We start from the raw sequence: 21,573 nt of genomic DNA, 5'->3' as shown, positions 1-21,573 counted from the left end.
GACGTACAAAGGACACGCAGCAGAAACGCAATGGGGGTGGCGAGGGGGGCAAAGGTCCTCAATATTTCGTAACATCAATTGCCCCCCCTCCCCCCGTCCTCCCCGCTTCCTACGTCCCTGGATGTAATAAGCATCTGATCATGAATATGAGACAGTTTGATTAAAAAGAAGACCAACAAAAAGTAATTTAAGACTGTATTTTAAAAATCGAATATAAGATAATACGTAGCCACTGCTGTGAAATTGATTTGATTTATTGCAGCTGCAGCATATAATGTTATTTCATTCCTTTGAAATTATAACCATATTTTTAGCGTCATAATTGCAAAAATCTGTACTTTAAATTTTATAAAACAGGTTCAGTATCCAAAGCAGTGTTAAGATGTCAATAACATATAGTTATGAACTATTTAACATTACTCGGTGAATTAACCAAAATCTTCAGAACAACTCAAAATAGAATACAAAATATATTTTGCATTTCCACTGCAATTTCCAAACAAAGGGAGGAAATGTAACACTTCCTTCATATTTTGAGGTGATTTTTTGACGCCTTTGGGACCTTAGGGACCGGGCACGAACTTCTAACCAACAGTATATACTTGTTGGTTAAAAATTTGCGCGAGGTCCCTGTGGGTGGGACTACAATGGTACTCTATACCCACGGTCGTTTTAGTAACTCGTATAGTTTTACTTCTTGCGATTTGGAGCTATGTATCTTTGTGTTCACAAAATAATGGTATACATCCGTTCTAAAAGTCCAAGTCGATCATATAGCATGTGTAATTGTACAATTTTACCCCTACTTAACAAGATCCCTAAAATGTCTGAAAACGATATCTTGATACTATTAGACAAACTGGAACTATCTCTCGGGTCCCTGTGTCTGATGCACTACCGTTAGGACATAGACCACATATTATTACCTGTTAATATACCTGTAATGACTTACACGGTGACTGTCTATACGGTCATATAGACTCATGTGTGACGTAAGTATAGCCGTATGATATACCATTCTACACCTTAGACATATATATGCCAAATCGAACATATTTTATTGCCGTCGCACCGTCACACCTGTCCACATTACCCCTCTGGTATTGTTTCACTGGCATTGTTTCACCAATATCGATACTCTAGTAAGTTGTTAGTATATGTATAATTTTCGCTCACCTCATTACTAATAACATACCACAAACACTACTGTCGCTATTTACTTAAGATATTTCTAGTCATGAATTAACGTTGAACATGATTTTAAAAAAGGGAAAAAATCCTAAATGAAGGACCTTGCCAGTGTATGACCATTTAATGTACATTGTTTATCCATCTTTCCAACTAAACTGTATATGTAATACATGTAATCGTTCGAAGCTCACATGGAATAGTTGCTACTTTTTGACCACTGGCATTGGTTGTTCTCCAAGTACTCCGGCTTTCCTCCACCCCTAAATCAAACACTTAACTTGGGCATTGCTCTTAATAGGACATTAAACTATCCAAACCAAACCAAAATCATGCTTTTTATAATAAACTTTTATAAATGTAGAAATGATAATTGTCATAAAACAAAATAGATAATAGAACTCATTTAAGATCATCACAAGTTCCCTTTCTTTCGTTAAACGTATGCAATTACAATAAATGCGTCAGGATATTTCTTTTTGATCTATTTGATCTAGTCTTTACAAGCCCAATCCCTTTGGAGTGTATATATAACATACATACACACCTCGTGAAAATATAGAATTTTACACAAGTGCCTTTTTTCTCTGCTGTCAACTCCTTGTCAACTCAGCCGGATATGTTTCAATGATTTTTAAACTGTTATAGGATATAAATTATATAGGTCCCATATATGATGTAACAAAAAAGACTAGTAACTTATATATAATCATAGTAATCACTTTATTATTCAACACATTATTCAATCATTTTGTAAGAAATACATAACGGATTTCTGAATGCATAATTTTTGTTCATTTTCTCATAAACGCAGCACGTTCCCCATATACACCTCAAAACGTAGTTACGTACTGAAGACACTGTAAATAACGTCGTCACATTATTGTACATCCTCGATATTCTAGGGGTTACTATCCACGACAGTAACAGTTACTCCTTCAATGCCGAGGGTGAGGATTGTATGATGTCAGTTCAAGTTCAAATATAATGCTCACGCTATACAACTCTTTCCGGATTCCAAGCGATCGATGGAGGCAGTAAATACACATTAATAAAAAATGCAAGTACTTGGAAACTGTGAAACTTCAAGAGTACTGAGACAAGCATTTTAATATAAACAAAAAGCAATAAGTGAAAGTTGTATCCACAAAGAACACCTTAGAATTTACGAAGTTTTTCACAATTACAGTTATCGACATCACATGAGGGTAACGGGAGAGTGTCATAGCCTAAATTTTGGTAAGTCACGGTAGAGATTTGTAGTGCAAGTATGGGATGTGATAATGAATTTTTAAAATTGAAGTCCACAAATGAGTTGATGACTGATGGCAAGTGAGCAAGTCACATTGACACATGCGCAATGACAGCGAAGTTTATCACAGGTATCGTCATCGAATCAAGATTCGACATAACAATCCTCTTCTTTAGGTTCCGTGTCAAAAACTTTATCGGCAACTTTTGTGTACTGTGGAATATCATAAGTCATTGTATTCTCAAAGAAATTAAATGGTTTTAAAACAAAGCCGGTCTCAACACGTGACGTGATGGGAACGTCTTCGGACGTGGGAATATGTAAAAATCCTAAGGATAGCCACGTGACCAAATCTTCATTGTCAATCGACTCGCCATCAACCATGTCTTGGAGGTATCTTTTAACGTTCATGCTGTTTTTCTTGTTGCTGTATTTATAGATGGGTTTAAGATAGGGTTCTTCATCCTTTCGTTTTGTTATATGACATTGATGCTTCGTAAATGCTACACTTCCCATCAACGGGTAGCTGTCGTCAAGGTTTTGTGTACCCGTTGCCATGGGCATGATCCTGTAACCCCTACTTACATTCCACGCATTCCTTACCTGATTGTTCACTACTGTCCAAAATGTCTGGTTCACCAAATTGATGTTAAGTTTATCTTCTGTTTTCAATGTCTCCCACTCGATATAGCGAGTCTGATTGAGGTGAAAGTATGGCGGAGTGACGTTGACTTGACGGTAAGAATTCACTGCTTCAGATACATCCCCGGCCTTCCAATGTATCAATTCAAAGTTATTTTTAGGTCCTATAATGTCAAGGTCAACTTTAAAACCAAATGTATGGTCATGTATAGGCCCTGTAATAAAGCTGCCGATTTTGTATCCAAATGGTGTCCTGCCATCCATCCCGCCGAAGTTCAATGTGTACGGATCATGGAAGGAACCGAATAGGAACCCGGTCGCAACTGCCTTAGTTTTCATACGCCCATCCAGATGGAACTCGAAGTCAAAAATGTAGTCATAGTTGCCAATTCTAGTTGGAAACCTTACGACAAGATATTTATTTCGGATCCCAACCTGGAAACCAATGCCGTTGTGACGCCATAGAGGTTCTTGGCTGTCTTTTTCAAACACACAAATCCCAGGGACCTCGGATACCGTACCGGTTCGAGTGAGCCATGTGGATATGTTGAGCAAAGTGGAATGCTCCGGACAATCTATTCCGATTATCGGATGTTTCGCATTTCCAATTCCGTATTCTGCATCATTGTAAACAACGTTGTCTTTCCCAGGGTCGTCTGCTGAGTAAACAAGACCAATGTCGTTAAGAGAGTTCTCGTACAAAATCCGTTCTTTTTGGAATTTGACATTGAATATAGAAGGTCCTCTAAGTGTTGTGGAAGAGGCCGATAGACTCCAACCCAGCCAGGAAATGTCGTGACCGGAAATAGTATAACGAGGACCGCTGGTTTCGTATGTCTTCGGTCCCGGGAAATTGGAATTTGGTCTCGGTACAGCATGTTCGTCACGCTGTGGAAAAGCCATTTGTTGAATTCGATCTTTAGCGTTTTCGGGAAATCTGATTTTAGTGATCATATTGTAGACATAGGCACTGTATAGGAATGAGCTATTCGGAAAGGGACCCTGATTCATATAATAGTAGTCATATATGTACCAGTCCGAGGTGTTCAGGCTCTCGTGATTTATCTTACCAGACAATGGTAAAGCCGACAGGAAGTCCATGTCCCTGTTACCGTGTCCCCTCATGGACACAGAGAACCTACTGATCCTCTTTCCTTCCTCCGACTCATACGGACCGACAGGAATCACATTCAAGTCATCCATGGCATCAGCAGCATCAAAACTCTCCTGAAGCAGTTTGCGCATTCCCCCAATTTCCCGGAATATGAATACCATCAGGAATTCTATCTCGAATATGTCATATGGTCGACGACTGTAGGGAACTTCATCTTGATCCAGCATTGGAGTTATGGTAATGTTATCTCGAGCTCCGTCAAGTGGACCAACGATGTACTCCATATAGTAGGGCGGATCGGCCGCTCCTTTGTTAACGGAAACGCTGGCATAGCGACCAGGAAACGTTCCGTTAGAATCCAAATATTCCAACGCCTTTTTCTTGTTGGGAGGGGCTAGTTGCATGGCATGGAGGAAATCTGTTTTAAGGTTGTCTGTCTTATTCATTTCTAAACTTATGATATTATTTTCTCTTAGAATGCCATGTGTTAAATTCATTTCCTCTGGCGTAAGCGGAGCAAACACCGGTTTCTTATCACTCGCTGGAAGTTTATGTTCCCGCTTTTTGCACACCTTGCATTGTTCTTCTGGTCTATTCGGTTTCTCGGTTGTAGTTGTACCATCTAGAAAGTCTTGCAGCTCCTCGAAATTATTCACATCGATACCATCGTCGATGAAATCTAAAGGCGCATGCGTAAAGTAGCCAGGTGATTGATGATCGTGATCATGACTGTGTGGAGGCGATGAAGTCGTGGTTGCTTGCGATGATGTAGAGCGTGTAGTTTGGTGCTGAGCCTGAGGTTGGTGCAACACCTGCTGCACGTGACACGGTTTTTCCTGGCCTTTGTACGCGTAGATCCCTACAAGTAGACCAATTACAAGCCCGATTACAAACACTCCTAGGATGAATAGCTGGAGGAAAACTATAGTCTTTAATGAAACCGTTTTCTTAGCCGGTGGTTCCTTTTCCAGCTTGAATGTGTAGAAGTCTTTCATGGTATCTAGACCTCCATTGGTCGTTGTACTCGGAGGATTTTCCATGTCCTGACAGCCAACGTCCACCTGAAAAAATAATATTGATATTTATTTGAGCGGTTTATTTAATGCAGTTACGATAAAACTGAAGCATTTAAACAAAGTTCTATTTCATTATTTCCAATGAAGATACGCGTAGACAATTAAATACGCCATTAATTTTTTTCTTGTGTCAGAGTATTATTGTTTATGTATTGATTTATTTGTATTGATTTATTTGTGTCGTTTTTTGTTTGTCATATCTTCGCCTATTCTGCATGTTTTTTGAAAATTGATCTTTCGGGATTTTCTTTCTTTGTTTTTATGTTATGTTTTGTTTCAAGATGTGGTTCTTAAGCAGCTTGTTTCTACTGACGCAGCTTCATGACGATTTTACCATGACATTCCAGTTGCGTAGCGGATGATAAAAACCCAGTGTATAAGTCTTTAAGAATATAAGCGTTTCACAGTGTGATTGACCTCATATATATTGCGTCTTAACATAAAAGAATTCAGGAATAGTGCGTCACTATATATTTGAAAGGAGAGAATTTCAATTACAGATACATTATCGTATATTTACAATGGTGTTTTTAAAACACGTGTCCCTTACCTTTGTAAGTTTTTGCCTTGCATTTCTGTAATTTTTTCGAGAAATGGTAAATAAAAAAATCTAATCAACTGGGTAGTTGTTTTTTTTCTCCGACAGAAATGTCGACTAATTAGTTGTAGAATACGATGACTATAAGAAAAGGGTGAAATGACATAATTCATCCAATGTAGCATTGCCTAATATCACCCATAAAAAACCCTGGTTGTTTGATGAAGTGTTGGATGGGGCCTATATATCTTACTATCCATCTGCCCTAGGCTAACTTGAAGGGAGGGTGTACGGCTACACTTTATTGTGGTTTTAAGCGACAAGATTGCACTGGTGCGGTCTATACTATTTTTATTCTATGACGTGAAAATTCACGCAGGAGATATTGTTTGTTTTCAATATATATCTAAATAGTGGTGTTATGTCACTCTCAGACTCGTGAAACCAAAACATCTGAATTTCTGGTCGTCAGAGCTCACAGGAACATGATAATTACATGTAGTTACAGTTTCTATATCTTGAACCTATCCTATCGTACACATCGATCATTTGCAGACACGAAGAAGGTGTCTAGATAAAAATGATACACGACGTTGAGGTGCGTTTTTAGCGAATATAAAATGTCTTAACTGACAATGATGTATACTGTGGTAGACTCGCCGTCCGGTATTGGTTGCTGGACGAGAAGTAAACAATATTTCGTATTGGTCAATGGACTAGAAGTAAACAATATTTGGTATTGGTTAATGGACTAGAAGTAAACAATATTTGGTATTGGTTAGTGTACACTAGAAGTAAACAATATTTGGTATTGATTAGTGGACTAGAAGTAAACAAATTGTAAACAATATTTGGTATTGATTAGTGGACTAGAAGTAAACAATATTTGGTATTGGTTAATGGACTAGAAGTAAACAATATTTGGTATTGATTAGTGGACTAGAAGTGAACAATATTTGGTATTGGTTAGTGTACACTAGAAGTAAACAATATTTGGTATTGGTTAGTGTACACTAGAAGTAAACAATATTTGGTATTGGTTAGTGTACACTAGAAGTAAACAATATTTGGTATTGGTTAATGGACTAGAAGTAAACAATATTTGGTATTGGTTAATGGACTAGAAGTAAACAATATTTGGTATTGGTTAGTGTACACTAGAAGTAAACAATATTTGGTATTGGTTAATGGACTAGAAGTAAACAATATTTGGTATTGATTAGTGGACTAGAAGTGAACAATATTTGGTATTGGTTAGTGTACACTAGAAGTAAACAATATTTGGTATTGGTTAGTGTACACTAGAAGTAAACAATATTTGGTATTGGTTAGTGTACACTAGAAGTAAACAATATTTGGTATTGGTTAGTGTACACTAGAAGTAAACAATATTTGGTATTGGTTAGTGGACTAGAAGTGAACAATATTTGGTATTGGTTAGTGGACTAGAAGTGAACAATATTTGGTATTGGTTAGTGGACTAGAAGTGAACAATATTTGGTATTGGTTAGTGGACTAGAAGTGAACAATATTTGGTATTGGTTAGTGTACACTAGAAATAAACAATATTTGGTATTGATTAGTGGACAAGAAGTGAACAATATTTGTTTTTAGGTATTGGACTAGAAGCAAACAATATTTGGTATTGGTTAGTGGACTAGAAGTAAACAATATTTGATATTGGTTAGTGTACACTAGAAGTAGACAATATTTGGTATTGGTTAGTGGACAAGAAGTGAACAATTTGGTATTGGTTAGTGGACAAGAAGTGAACAATATTTGGTATTGGTTAGTGGACTAGAAGCAAACAATATTAGAATGTTCGAATCACTTACGTCAAATAAGCAGCAAGGAAAACATTAAGTAATCCTATAAAAGTCTTTATCACACTGATGATAGTATTATACATTAATCGATAAGTCATTGGATCTATGATGGAAAAAGAGGTGATTGTCCGAGATGTCAACACGGCTAAGCCTTCTCCAAGCTGTAGTTTATCGTCATCAAAGACCATTCTTATGTACCTATATTGCCTTTGTATTAGTCCGTGTTATGTCCATATTGCTTTGTATACATTGTCTGGCAGAATTACAAGGTACACATTGTCTGTCCGTATTACATTGTAATACATCGTTTGTCCGTATTACATTGTATTTGTCGTCTGTCAATATTACATTGTATACAACGTCTGTCGATGATACAGTGTATACATCGTCTGTAAATGTTACATTGTATATAACGTCTGTCCGTATTACATTGTAATACATCGTCTGTCCGTGTTAAATTGTATACGTCATCTGTCCGTGTTACATTGTTTTACATCGTCTGTCCGTATTACATCGTAATACATCGTCTGTCCGTATTACATTGTAATACATCGTCTGTCCGTGTTAAATTGTATACATCATCTGTCCGTGTTACATTGTATTACATTGCCTGTCCGTGTTACATTGTATACATCGTCTATAGATGTTACAATGTGTAGATCGTCTGTCTGTATTACATTGTAATACATCGTCTGTCCGTGTTACATTGTATAATCGTCTGTCCGTGTTACATTGTATAAATCGTCTGTCCGTGTTACATTGTATAATCATCTGTCCGTGTTACATTGTATAAATCGTTTGTCAGTGTTACAATGTATTACATCGTCTGTCCGTTTTACATTGTATATATCGTATGTCAGTATTACATTATATAAATCGTCTGTCCGTGTTACATTGTATAAATGAGATGTCCGTGTTACATTGTTTACATTGTCTGTCTGTGTTATATTGTATACATCGTCCGTCAGTTTTACACTGTATAAATCGTCTGTCTATGTTTCATTGATAAATTGTCTGTCCATGTTACATTGTATACATCGTCTGTCCGTGGTAAATTGCATACATCTTCTGTCCGTGTTACATTGTATACATCATTTGTCAGTATTACATTGTATAATCGCGTGTCCGTGTTGCATTGTATACATTGTCTGTCCATGTTACATTGTATACATCATATGTCAGTATTAAATTTTATAAATCGTCTGTCCGTGTTACATTTTATACATCGTCTGTCCATGGTATATTGTATACATCGTCTGTCCGTGGTACATTGTATATATCGTCTGTCCGTGATAAATTGTATACATCGTCTAGTGGTGTTCCATTGTTTACATCGTGTGTCCGTGTTACATTGTTTACATCGTCTGTCAGTATTACATTGTAATACATCGTCTGTCCGTGTTACATTGTCTAAACTGTCTGTTCATGGCTATGTTGCATTGTTTACATTTAAGCGTTACAATGTACATTGTATTATATATCGTCAGTGCGTATACGTGTATTTCCGTGTTGCATTATTTGTAACGTATGTTTTTGGATGGTGTATGGTTTTTTTATCTGTGTTACATTGTAATCCATGTTCTTGTTACCCCAAAGTATGTAACCATATATATGATATATTTTGTGAGCACTACCTATCGTTTACAGGCATACATTCTATTTTTGTAAGATACTCCCATACATATATACCAATCATATTTTAGATAATTATGGAAAATGGTTTTTTCCCCAAAATTAGTAAAATCAATGTACGTTGTATGCAAAGCACGCACTATATTTATTAGTACAAAGTAATTATGATATTATAACTAGCTACATACAAATTAACGAAGGACTTACCGAACGATCAGCAAATGATAGGTCGTTCTCTTGCGACAGGTAGTTTACTGCAGGTATGCCATACAGGTGTAATATTGGTGATAGCTAGGGAGGAGGGGCCTATCTACCAATGACTGATGATAGAACAAGGTGATCAGGTTAATTAACTCGATGAATTACCAGGTAAACTGGAACAATAAACACATAGAAATGTGACTGATCTCCAACCTCTCGTTCATCTCATAGGATGACTTTATTGACAATAAAATGTTTCAGAAATAATTGGTCATAATTGTTTACTTCCTCAAACTTAAATGTCACTCTGTTATTTGTCTAAATCACCTTTAATTAGCCTCTTCATAAAAGATGCTAAAACTGGAAAGGAAACACGTGATTTGAAACATTCCAGTTCACAAGTACTGAAACATTTGAGGCTAAGACACAACAGTAATGAATAGAAACATAAGTATTTGGGTGTAGTATTATTCAATTTTCTTGTGAAACAAATTCTAATCCAAAATATAGATACGGAAGAAATAGAGTTATAGGTACATGTGCTATTTGGTAATAAAGGCGTTTACATAAATGTATATGTATCTGCTACCTATATATTGTACATGTGACACAGTTGATGTATAATTAATGGTGATAAATAGTTAAGATATTCGTTAATTAAGCATCCGTTGTACTATTAGATTGTAATTATAATCAGCCTGTGTATAGGGGTTATCAAGGATATTGGGCGCTCACAATATGTATGATGAAGCACTTTGCCTGAATATAAAATAAATTGTGATGAATTATCGTCATCATTTGTTACATACACTTCAAATATCGCTGGCGATACCTCCTTATTCCAGTCAAGTAAAGATTAATCTATGATTCTGCGTTATGTATGAATAATTAGGTTTTTTGACCCATTATGTATCCTGTTGATATCCGGATTACTCTTACAACATATGTGGGTTAATACATTTATCATATCTCTTACATTGATACACTGCTTCTCTGGTACCGTGATGTATATTTTCAAACGTTAACAAAATATTTTTTTTTGTTATTAGCTTTATTGGTAGAATTAAGCAAACATTGAAAAAAAAATTTGTTTCTTTTTTCTTTTCTTTTTAATCTCTTAACCTTTTCAGAAATTGTGTATGTGCATGTCTGAATTTAGTTTTATTATCCCAAAATGAATCATGGTCTGTTTAAGGCTACTAGTACATCATATGAAAAATTAGAATTATTTTCCGTTGATATTTCGCCCTAAATATCATCAAGCAATTAATTTGCATACCTATATATACCTACTGTATACAAGTTGTATATATTGTACATTTTTTCTTGACCATATGTGAGACGAGTCTTTGACTCAATATGTTGTCAAGTCTAAATAAAGTATAGTATATTGTTGTTGTTATTATCATATGTTTTGCGTACTGACCGATATCAGCAATAGTTTATTAAACACCAACCTTCTCAATATCTTATACACGTTAGAAAAATACGAATATTTTTTATGAAGGATTCGATCCAGACATTCTAATATTGTACATTTTAATATATATTATATCTATCAAATTTCGTAATATATGCATGCCCTCCCACTCAAATTAAATATTAAAGAACAAATAGATTTTCGGTAAAATTCCACGTGTATACAGGTACACTATAAATTTTTGAACAAAAAAGAACCCAAAAAATTAATAAACAGGGTAAAATTAATTTACACTTCATTCGTTTTTTCATTATATTCTTTATCCGGAGACATGCGTCCTTTTACCATTGATATAGAAATTAAAGCGAAGAAAATCAGGGGAGATAAGTTAAGTGCGTTTCGTTTCTTTTACATGTACAAATTAGCAATTTTAATACACCCATTTTGACGTTTTCAGCGCCGGATAAAATATATTTTAGTAAATAAAATTAAAAATGCATTCGGTTTAAACGATTTTATAAAACTTTACAACAAATAATTTGCTTGTGATGTTTAGTTGTTTAAATAATTTTCCTTAAAATGTTATTATATTTGCTGCGGTCTTATTGTATCTTGGCAACGTGACTCGTAAATATTTGGCCATTGATTGGAACCAACAAGGTAAATCTCGCCTACCAACGGAAACTTTGATGTTATGTTAGCATGTTCTGTGTGTTGATTGGATTCTAAGTAGTGTATATGTGTTGTTTATACCAGATGCGGAGTTCATTTCTGTTCATAGTTTAATTAGGTTCAATTTTCTTCTGCAGTCACAGCGGATATTCATCTGACAGTTGGACTTGGAGGTTGATTCAAAAATGGCAACATTACTTCCACAACAAAAACCCCAAGCACAGGGGACTTACACTTTTGCCAGTCAACCTAGAGCAGTGCAACAAAGGAAAAAATATAGAGATGCGGGAGACATAGGTGGTGATATAGGAGGAGGGTATGTATTGACATGATTACCTGATTTAATATGTGCACCAGGGATGTGAACCGCCAGGGATTTGTCACTGTTAACTACAAGACCGGATACAAACAAATATCATAATAGGACTGTTGTTTCATTGTGTCTTTTTAGCATCTCTGCCCTTTAATAGATTAATTGTCATTTATTGACATTGATTATAGTATTTTAATTTTTAAATTATGATTTTTAATATGCTGTATAAATTATATGTAATTAACAAAACAGCATTTTTAGACATCGTGTACCTTACTGTTTACAACCGGTGTACCTTCTATTTAGTTTACTGTCTGACAGTTGAGACATGCAGCAAATTAAAACCGATTGACCACACAATATTTAAAACTAACCAAATTGCTAGGTATAACTTTTAATCTAACACTTTTCAAATTACAGGAACCAAGGTCCCCCACAATATGGAAACATTATGTACGATAAAAGAATTGTCCGTGGAAATACATATGCACAACACACACTGCCTGCGGTAAGAAGAATTTCTGTGTTTATTGGTAAACATTGACAAATAACGGAAATCAACACCATGAAAAATCTTTTTTATATAATGCCATTGTTGTATTCTTCTTATATAAATGAACAAGGAAAATAGTTTGAAATACAACATGCATTCATTGCTAACATACACAATGGGCGATCATAATCATTTATATCATTTCATTTATTTTCTTATGAAATTTTCAGCATGCACAACCAGATCCAATTGAAATCCAAAGACAACAAGAAAATAGACGCCGTGCAATAGCTAGAAAGAGGGCAAAAGAACAACTACGGCCACGATCTCCCGAACCTGTAGAGGGGCGTAAACACATTGATGTTCAAACAGAACTATACCTGGAGGAGCTCAGTGACAGAGTGGAAGAAGCTGACGTAGAAGTACAAACAGATGCCTTCCTTGATCGACCGCCATCACCTATGTTCGTCCCAGCAAAGACAGGATTGGACATAGCCACACAGATTCTGGATGGAGATGTAAGTATGATAGTCATGTTGAGGAAAACAAAATACGTTTGAATACAGTAATAGCCAATAAAAACACCTGTACCTGTTTATGAAACGAATCTGATATATTTAGTGAAACCTTGTTAACGCTAAGTCAGCAGAATCATTTTAAGTTATCTAAATATGCAGTTGAAGTTTACTTGAACCAACAAAGTGTTTGAAGTCAAACATTTCCATGAATTAATTGGTAAAAAACATCATTCAAATAGAATGGTATCATAAAAATAATCTAAAAGAGAGTTGACTTTTCTTTGACACCCTTGAGCTTTCAAGCTATTAAAACAAATGTCAACTAATTTTCACCAAAAAATTTGTTATTTTAAAAATATTTAAACCCATATGCATACACAACTCAGCAGTTTATAAAAGAAATATGAATTCAAATTTTCCCTTGAACGAGCATTATATTTATTTTGTTTTATATTGCAGTTGTTTGACTTTGATGTGGAGGTGAAGCCCATCCTAGAGGTATTAGTAGGTAAAACTGTAGAACAAGCCTTACTAGAAGTGATGGAGGAAGAAGAGTTAGCCAACCTCCGCTCACAACAGCGTGCATTCGAGGAACTGAGAAACGCAGAGCTGGTGGAGCAACAGAGATTGGAAGAGCAGGAACGAAGACACAGGGAGGAAAAGGTAAATGTCAGAAATAATCCTAAAGCTGTTTTAATTACCTCCCTTCATATAATTTAATTTTAGATCTCAGCATCACTATTAAATATAAAAAATACTCCTAAAGCTATTTGCATTATCTCCCCTTCATAACAGTACCAGAATATAGAAATTACAAGATCTGAATTCATATATAACCTTTTACACTTGTTTATGAGATTTGTACTTCTTTTCTCAGGAAAGACGTATGAAGCAACAAAGAGAGATTTTGAAAAAGGAACACGAAACGTCAGAAAAAATTGCTGCCAGAGCATTTGCTCAAAGCTACCTCGCCGATCTGGTGCCTACAGTATTTGGAACGTTATCCGACAATGGTTACTTCTATGATCCTGTTGAGAGAGGTACGCCTCATTGCTTACATCATGTTACATTAACTACAATCATCATTGTCATAATTTGTCATTGGTTTCCATGTACCTTTTAACTTTTCATAACTATGAAAAAAAGTAATTGATAAGTAAACATGATGACTTTTCACACTACAGAATGCTTTGAAAAATATTTTTGATTTCCATCAAAACTTTGCAAATAAATTATTACATGGCTTGTGCTGGGTGATCTTTAAATTTAATACTTTTTATAGAGAATTTCATGTAAAATTGGATTGAACTTTCAGAAACAAGTGATGTCTTAAATTCATTTTCTGTGTTTAAAAACAATATCAGGATACTGTAAATGCATGTATCTGCAATATTTGATGCTATATTATATCATAAAATTACTAATTCAAAGGTCTTGTGACATTAAATACTTAATGACTGACATTAATTTTGTCCCAAAAGATATTGAACAAGGATTTATGTAAGTAATTATCTAAAGATCTTTAGACATTAAATACTGATTGACTGACATTAATTTTGTCCCAAAAGATATTGAACAAGGATTTATGTAAGTAATTATCTAAAGATCTTTAGACATTAAACATTAATTGACTGACATTAATTTTGTCCCACCAGATATTGAACAAGGATTTATGCCATGGTTGATGGACCAAGTCAAGGAACAATTACACAAGGCCCAACTTGGCAGAATGGTGCTAGACGGAATCCTGAGGGAGGTGGTCAGCAAACGTTTCGATCAGTACACAAAGTTAGACGAACAGATACGGCAAATGTTGGGAGACACGTTAGAACCAGAGGTTGGCGGTGATAGCTCAAACAATGCCACAGAAGAAGTGCCTCCCCCTGCCGCAGCCACCACAACAGAAGTAAGTAACAAGGTCTGGGGAATCTACTATTCCGTATTTGCAAAGTTATCTGCCCTTGCCAATAGGTATTGATTGTAATGCCATGTCTTTGCGAGCATAATGTCATGTGTTTTGGAGAAAACAGTGTGAATTGCACTCATAAAACAATGACATAACAATCAAAACCACCCACAAGGGAGCTAACTCTTGTTATATGCAAAGACAGAATAACAGAAGTTAATACTGGGTTTTTATTAGAAGTATCGTATTTGACCAAATAAGTGCCCAAAAATATTTAAGCAAATAAGAGAGCACTTAAAAGAAACAAATTTGTACTACCTAGCCTGTCATAGAATTATTCCACAAAGTAAACCAGAAATCAATTTGCAAAAGAAATCAGAAACGAAATCAACACAGTTTTCACATTTTCAGTCTGCATTTAAATCGAAGTAAGTAAAAATTGAAGCCTAAAAGAGGGGGAGGGGCACTTATAGGGATTGGGGTACTTATTGGATCAAATATGGTATCTAGAGTTTTCACGGAAGGTAATTGTCAGGTGTATCTTAAAAGTTGTAATTTTAACCTAAAAATAGACCATTACCCAGGGACCTTGAGACAGTTTTCAAGTTGTAACTAAAATGATACCTCAAATATTTTAATTTAGTTGTCATCTTTGCCTAGTATCATTCACATGGTTTAGTTTGCAGTTTTAATGTTTGAATTAATATTACAGTTTATCTAAAATTAGTTGTGAGGTTTGTAAAGAGTCATGAAGTGACACAGTTGATTGGGGGTAGTTGTCAAGTTTAGGTCAAGTTATTAAATTACAAACTTAATTATCAGTCTTGTATAGAAATTTATTTAAGGTTGTTATCAGGTTTATCAAAATCATAAACTTAATTGAAGGTATAAGATCATCAGGTTTCTCTTAAGTCATTAATTAATGGTAAGTCATCACGGACATCAGATTTATCAAACGTCAATCAACTGAAGGCAGTCATCAAGTTTATATAGTATCTACAACTGGTTACAAGTTAAAAACAGTTAACATAGAATCATTTGTCTGGTTTATGTAGGGTTTTATCAGATAAAACTAAAATCTTTAAATATTAGGTCTGACATTTTTATATCTAAGCTATAACTACCAGGTTTAACTGTGTTTCTGGTGATTCATTTCATTTCTTTGGGTGATTTTTCTTTTTCACTTTAATTAATCAGCTGAACAATATTTTATTACTGACATATTTTTTTTCTCACCAGAAGATTGAAAACAGTCAATATTTCTTAGTTTACAAATTTGTAAGGACAAAAGTACAATTATGGAGGTTGATCAGAGAAGGGTATTTCATCGTCTGCAGTTGTTATTCAGATTACCAGAAAGGGATAATTGAGGAACCCTCTAGTCCATAATTCTGTCATATGAAAATTAAAACATTATGTGTGTGTGAATAAATCTTCCCACAACTCAACAACATAGTTATCAAGTTGTTACGGGTGCAGGGTGATTTGATAGCAGTATAGAATAGGCTAGCCTGGCCGAGTCCCCATATCATAGACCAGCCACGGCTACAGTATAATGTGACGGTGATGGTGCGCCTCATCCATAAGTGTGAGTGATTATTCAGTAGAGTAAGCTGCATTTGTCAGCACCCGCTCAATGAGAAATGCTTGGGCTTGCCAGATGAGAATTTCCCATGACTTGCTCCCTCTGTTGGAAGGCAACAATACTTTCGGCACGCGGCTTCTTAGTTTTGACAGCATCATTCCCTGTGTTGAGCAGGTGACTGTTTTTCCGCCTGAATGAATCCGGACATTTATGGGTGGGATTGAGGGGTTCAGTACAGGAAAATTTTAAGTAGTGAATCAATATGACATTTTAATGCCACCCTGAAAACACAATATAATACTATATATACACATGACTTGTGTCTGACTTGAAATTAACAGAAATGATAAGAACGGTAGAAGCTTTACTGTTGATAATGTGACTGCATTAAATAAGTTTCAAGATTTTATAGATGTTTTTTCAACAGTAAAAATATATTGCAGATTGAAAATCCCCCAGACATTGTGCCTCAGCGATCACTTTCTCCTGGGCCCCACCTCTTTTTGTAGTAATGATCATTTCGTCTTTGCTGTTTGACACAGTTGAATGGGTCGTAATAGTGGGTGTGAAAACAGAATATTATGTAGAGTGTGTTGTGGAGGGGGTGGCCGTGGGGTGGGAAGGGGCATACACTGGCACCCTAATTAGAGTATAACTAGTATCCACTGTACTACCAAAACCCCATGAATAATAATAAGACATTTTTCAAAAATACCACAGACAAAATCTCTTACCAGCTTAAATGTAAAAAAAAAGAAGAAAAGAAAGAAAAACTCATTACCTAATATTTGTCAGTATGAAGTGTCCTCGCCATTCACCATGTAAACAAAAGATACAAAAAAATATCAGTTTCTCAAGTGATAACATTGATATTCTCTGTCAAAGTTGTGTGAAGTTTTGTTGAAGAAACAACTTTGTGTTATAATCACATACTTGTATAAGGCAGATTTGATTTTTTTTCTTTGAAAGATGACTGTTCAATGATAACATTTTTATACCATTTTGTTGAGATTGATGAATTAGTAAAAAGTTTTTTGGTGTGTTTTTAGGCTGAAAAACCTGCAGAACAAACTGAAGAACCCGCAGAACAAAAGACAGAAGAAAGTGGGGGAGGGGAACAGCAGACAGAAGGCGGAGAAGGAGAGGAAGAAGAAGGAGGCGAGCCTAAAGAATAGATAAATAATATACCTATAGAATATATCAAATTACCTACCAAAAAAAAACCTCGCCTGATGGTTCTTCTGTTTACACTGTTACCTTACACACAAAAAAAGAGGAAGAACATTGCCAGATTTTTGTGATATTGATATTGTCTCCTCATGTTAAAAGTGTAGATTTTTATTGATGCAGAAAAACAATATTTGTGGTTAATATTTTAGATTGTTGAACAATTATTTTCTAAATGTTATTATTTTTGAGAGAATTAATATCTCAATAAAAATAACAACAATAACAAAGAGCTAATTAAAATTTAAAAATACAAAAGATATCATCGATTATGTGATATACAAGTTTCTGTGTAGAATTGTATTGGTTAATAATCACACAGAGTCAAAATCTCATTAGCAGAATGAAGATTAACAATTTAAGGGATGAATTAATTAACAAAGTAAAGAATTAAAGAATTCAGTGAAAAATTAAACATCCCAAATGTCCAATGAAAATTAAACAGTTAAGTTAAAAAAATAATCATTTCAGTTAAAATTGCAATTAAAAGTAAGCAATTGAATTAAAATTATGTATTCAATTAAAATTGAACTATACAATTAAAATTGAACAGTACAATTAAAATTGAACAGTACAATTAAAAAGATAACACCTCAGTTAAAATTGAATAATACAATTTAAAATTAAACAATTCAATCGAGATTGAACAATACAATAAGTAAAAAAAGGACAATGATTAGGGTAAATAAACAGTATTTATTATAGGGATATATTTAAAGTGTTAAGTCTAGTTTGACAGTTGTTGTCCCAGCGGACCTGTGATATCATACAAACCATTGTGTCTATATAGTCATTACGTTATTGTGATTCTGGACCTGTTCCTCAAACGGAGCTTGAGGTTAGCATCGAATTAACTTTAGAAATATTCCGTCCACCAAGTTTCTCAGTGCTAACGTTAAGATCCCCTGTTTTGTGGTATAGGATCCGTTTGTAAATAAATCAAGCATTAAAATTCATTCATAAACACCTGTAGTGTAAATATCATTGTTTCTGGTGTACCTTAGATAGCCTTCTAGGTGAGGAAACACAAGTTACAACAACAAATAAAACTGAAATTAAATTTTGGATAATATCTGTATATGCTAAATCCTTTTATTGGTCACTAGAGTTTTCCTAGCCTTAGAAGGCTATGTTTTGTTATGTTGTTAACTATAAATCCCATTACTCTATAATTCTATATATCTAATTATACATGTACAACGTCATGTGCTTCATTTTTTTACTGAATTATTGGCCCATATTGTTTTCAATATTTGGGTCGTCTTAATGCCTTTAGAACTGTTCCAAAAGTAACAATTTTATGTGTAAATTAAATCTACGAACTGTTTTCAGGAAAGTTAATAAATGATACAGACATTGATCAGATTCTGTTTTACTTGTTGATTTCTAATCTATTTCTCATAGTTATCCAAATTACTTACAAACTCTTAATGTGACACAAACTCCAATCACCACTACTTACTGGATTGTAATCCACCTTTTTGTGATGCTTTTACAAAATGGATGGTTTCCTCATTAACGATTTATGCTTCTAATCGCAAAACTGTTTTCAAAAACCAAGAATTGTAGCTAAGTAGATGTATCATGATTTCTATATATTTTGGTAGTGGTTCTTTACTTGTGACGTGACATCGAAAATGATTCCAGTCCTTGATATTTGATTACTGTCATGGAAAACAAATTCAAGCATACACTTAAACTTAGAAAGTTGTAAATCAAAAACCTCCCAGAAACGAAATTTATAATTTTGGTAATATTTGACCAATAAACCTTTGACCCTCTGGCATTGAAAGAAATCATAGGAAGCACTTGTCCAAAGGAAGATGTTCTTTAAATGAGTAAATGAGTATGAATGGCACATGGAAATTTGATTTATCATAATGCCAATTTTGATAACAATGACCTTGATCTTCGACAATTGGAAACAACTCAAGCGAAGTAAAAATAACCACCATAAGTGTTCCATACGAAGCCAACAACGATGCAGACATGCGTACCCGGCACCAAAAAAAGTGCGCAAGTATTTACGGTATCTAAGTCGCAAGCGACATAAAAAGAAAGACCCATACACGTTCATGTATACTCTGAAAGTACAGGGTTCATAAGCTCCAAAGTATTGCACCAGTAGATGTATATATAAATATAAGTCGAAGTTTGTCAATATCAAGGAAATTAATTCTTTATTCAAGGCTTATTGGCAATTATTTTTGGTACGGCGTTAACTTGTTGTCGTTTTATGTTTCCCGCCGTCGTCCTAATTACCGCGTATCGGTTGATTATCACTGCTTTACATAGTTTACGCAGGTATAACATACAGGTATAACATAGTATAACATCCTAATAGGCCATCAATATAGATTATCATATATTATTATTGATTTTAAGAAACTTTCTGATTTTTGTTTCGCAAAGGTAGTTGGTCTATAAGATATTTGATAACGACCTGCTAAGTTTCTTTCAATTAATGATTTTGTTCTCATCCAATGTCTCGGGTGTCAAAAAAGTTAACATCTTTGAGAATTTCGTGTATCTTATTCAGTATAATTATGTCCACGTGGGCGATCCTAATGGTCAAGCTATCTATGTATATATCCCACCCGTCCTATTACCGGTACGGGTTTGGCCACGTGTCCCGTATTGACCACCAGTGACCACGTGTGTCCAGCCAATGTAACACCTGAACCACACCTGATACCCAGTCAATACTGACCGTAAACAACAGGTAGGGGCCAGGCTGTTCCGATTGTTGATACAACCCCCTCCTCTTTTTCACCGACTGTTTATCCAACAACTGTTCTATTGACAAAGTAAATTGTATAAATATTGAACATTATCCTCTAAAGAATCACACTTCAAATCAAATATTTTGTCAGATTCTTAAAATTCAATTATCCAATGGGTCGAGTACCTTTATAGAAATTATACGCTAAGGTGATCTAACTAAAAGTTTAGGTTTTGATAAAAAAATCTTTTTGAAGGATGTGTAATATGATTCAAAGTAAATCAAATACTAGTAATGTTTTTAATGTCGATGCAGATAAAACAGGAAACATTAGCCCTAAAAAGATATAATCACAAATCGACTGTATAATGTTGTAGAGGAAATTGCTGTATAAGAAGATTAAAGTGAAAATGCGATGTTTGAAGTTCCTTTCAAGATATCTTTATTATTTTGGTAAGCTTTAAGATATTTTGAAATCTTGGAGGTATATCTATAGTGACAAAACACATAGAAATACCATGTTGAAGTTTTTTTAAACATTATACTTACAATTGGCTATGTCCAATGGCCGAGACTCACCACAAACCCGGTGGGGTGTGACAGTTCAAAGTAAGCCAGAGATTCCATAAGTTACATAGCGCGTCAACACGAATATACCAAAGGCTCCCAAAGCACGCAACATATTTTTGGCCATGTCGCAGTGTGGCAATGGCGACCATGTCATGCGAAGAGCGACATTGCGCATGTAAATTTCAAAATGAACAGTCAATGTTTTAGGATTGCACTTTCATATTGCCTAATATTATATCGACCAAATTGATTATAAATAGTTTGAAATTTTGTACCTTCTGAATTGCAGTGACTGGGTGGCCATAATTGCATCACAAAAAGTTAGCATAAGAAACAAATGATGGCGTCTTTGAAAACCTATCGTAGATTGAGATTGATCGCCATCAGCATATCAAAGAATCGGCAAAATATGTTTTGTTCTTTTTATTGTGGGCCTACTTCGTAAGGTTTTGTTTAAACTTGTGACCAGTGTTGGAGATTTTGACCTATAAAGGTCACCATTCATCTGGAGCACTGAATCAAAAACAAATAGAGCTTTGGTACTTGTCCGGGAGTGTCCGAAGGAGTAATGACGGATTGTGGTAGGATGGGTATCTAACGCAAACACTCGGAACACCGGAACACGAAGTTAACAATGTAGAGAGTGAAATTTATCAACCTAACTGACATGATATCTCA

The 21,573-nt window shown here is 34.9% G+C and overlaps 2 protein-coding genes across 2 annotated transcripts; one reads left to right on the top strand and one right to left on the bottom strand.

Moving 5' to 3' along the window:
- Positions 1 to 1,898: 1,898 nt before the first annotated feature.
- LOC138324362 (diamine oxidase [copper-containing]-like) lies at positions 1,899 to 9,654 on the bottom strand. Its single transcript, XM_069269436.1, has 2 exons — positions 9,476 to 9,654; positions 1,899 to 5,257 (listed from the first exon to the last, which is right to left on the bottom strand). The coding sequence occupies exon 2, from the start codon at positions 5,234 to 5,236 to the stop codon at positions 2,585 to 2,587; it is 2,652 nt and encodes an 883-aa protein (XP_069125537.1). The 5' UTR covers positions 5,237 to 5,257; positions 9,476 to 9,654; the 3' UTR covers positions 1,899 to 2,584.
- Positions 9,655 to 11,487: 1,833 nt separating this feature from the next.
- LOC138324351 (radial spoke head protein 3 homolog B-like) lies at positions 11,488 to 18,968 on the top strand. The gene is made up of 8 exons (XM_069269429.1): positions 11,488 to 11,549; positions 11,699 to 11,877; positions 12,295 to 12,382; positions 12,598 to 12,885; positions 13,345 to 13,548; positions 13,763 to 13,925; positions 14,541 to 14,791; positions 17,426 to 18,968. The coding sequence occupies exons 2-8, from the start codon at positions 11,747 to 11,749 to the stop codon at positions 17,549 to 17,551; spliced, it is 1,251 nt and encodes a 416-aa protein (XP_069125530.1). The 5' UTR covers positions 11,488 to 11,549; positions 11,699 to 11,746; the 3' UTR covers positions 17,552 to 18,968.
- The last annotated feature ends 2,605 nt before the right edge of the window (positions 18,969 to 21,573 follow it).

Source organism: Argopecten irradians, chromosome 1 (genome assembly GCF_041381155.1).
Source record: "Argopecten irradians isolate NY chromosome 1, Ai_NY, whole genome shotgun sequence".
Lineage (NCBI taxonomy): Eukaryota > Metazoa > Mollusca > Bivalvia > Pectinida > Pectinidae > Argopecten > Argopecten irradians.
The sequence above is the reverse complement of the archived record's forward strand: the minus strand, read 5'-3'. Positions and strand labels throughout refer to the sequence as shown.

Excerpts from the sequence above, each read along its gene's own strand:
- LOC138324351 (XM_069269429.1), top strand. The coding sequence starts at position 11,747 with ATGGCAACATTACTTCCACAACAAAAACCCCAAGCACAGGGGACTTAC. Across the intron at positions 12,886-13,344 it reads CACAGATTCTGGATGGAGAT|TTGTTTGACTTTGATGTGGA; the intron begins GTAAGTATGATA and ends TTTATATTGCAG. Across the intron at positions 13,549-13,762 it reads GAAGACACAGGGAGGAAAAG|GAAAGACGTATGAAGCAACA; the intron begins GTAAATGTCAGA and ends TTCTTTTCTCAG.
- LOC138324362 (XM_069269436.1), bottom strand. The coding sequence starts at position 5,236 with ATGGAAAATCCTCCGAGTACAACGACCAATGGAGGTCTAGATACCATG.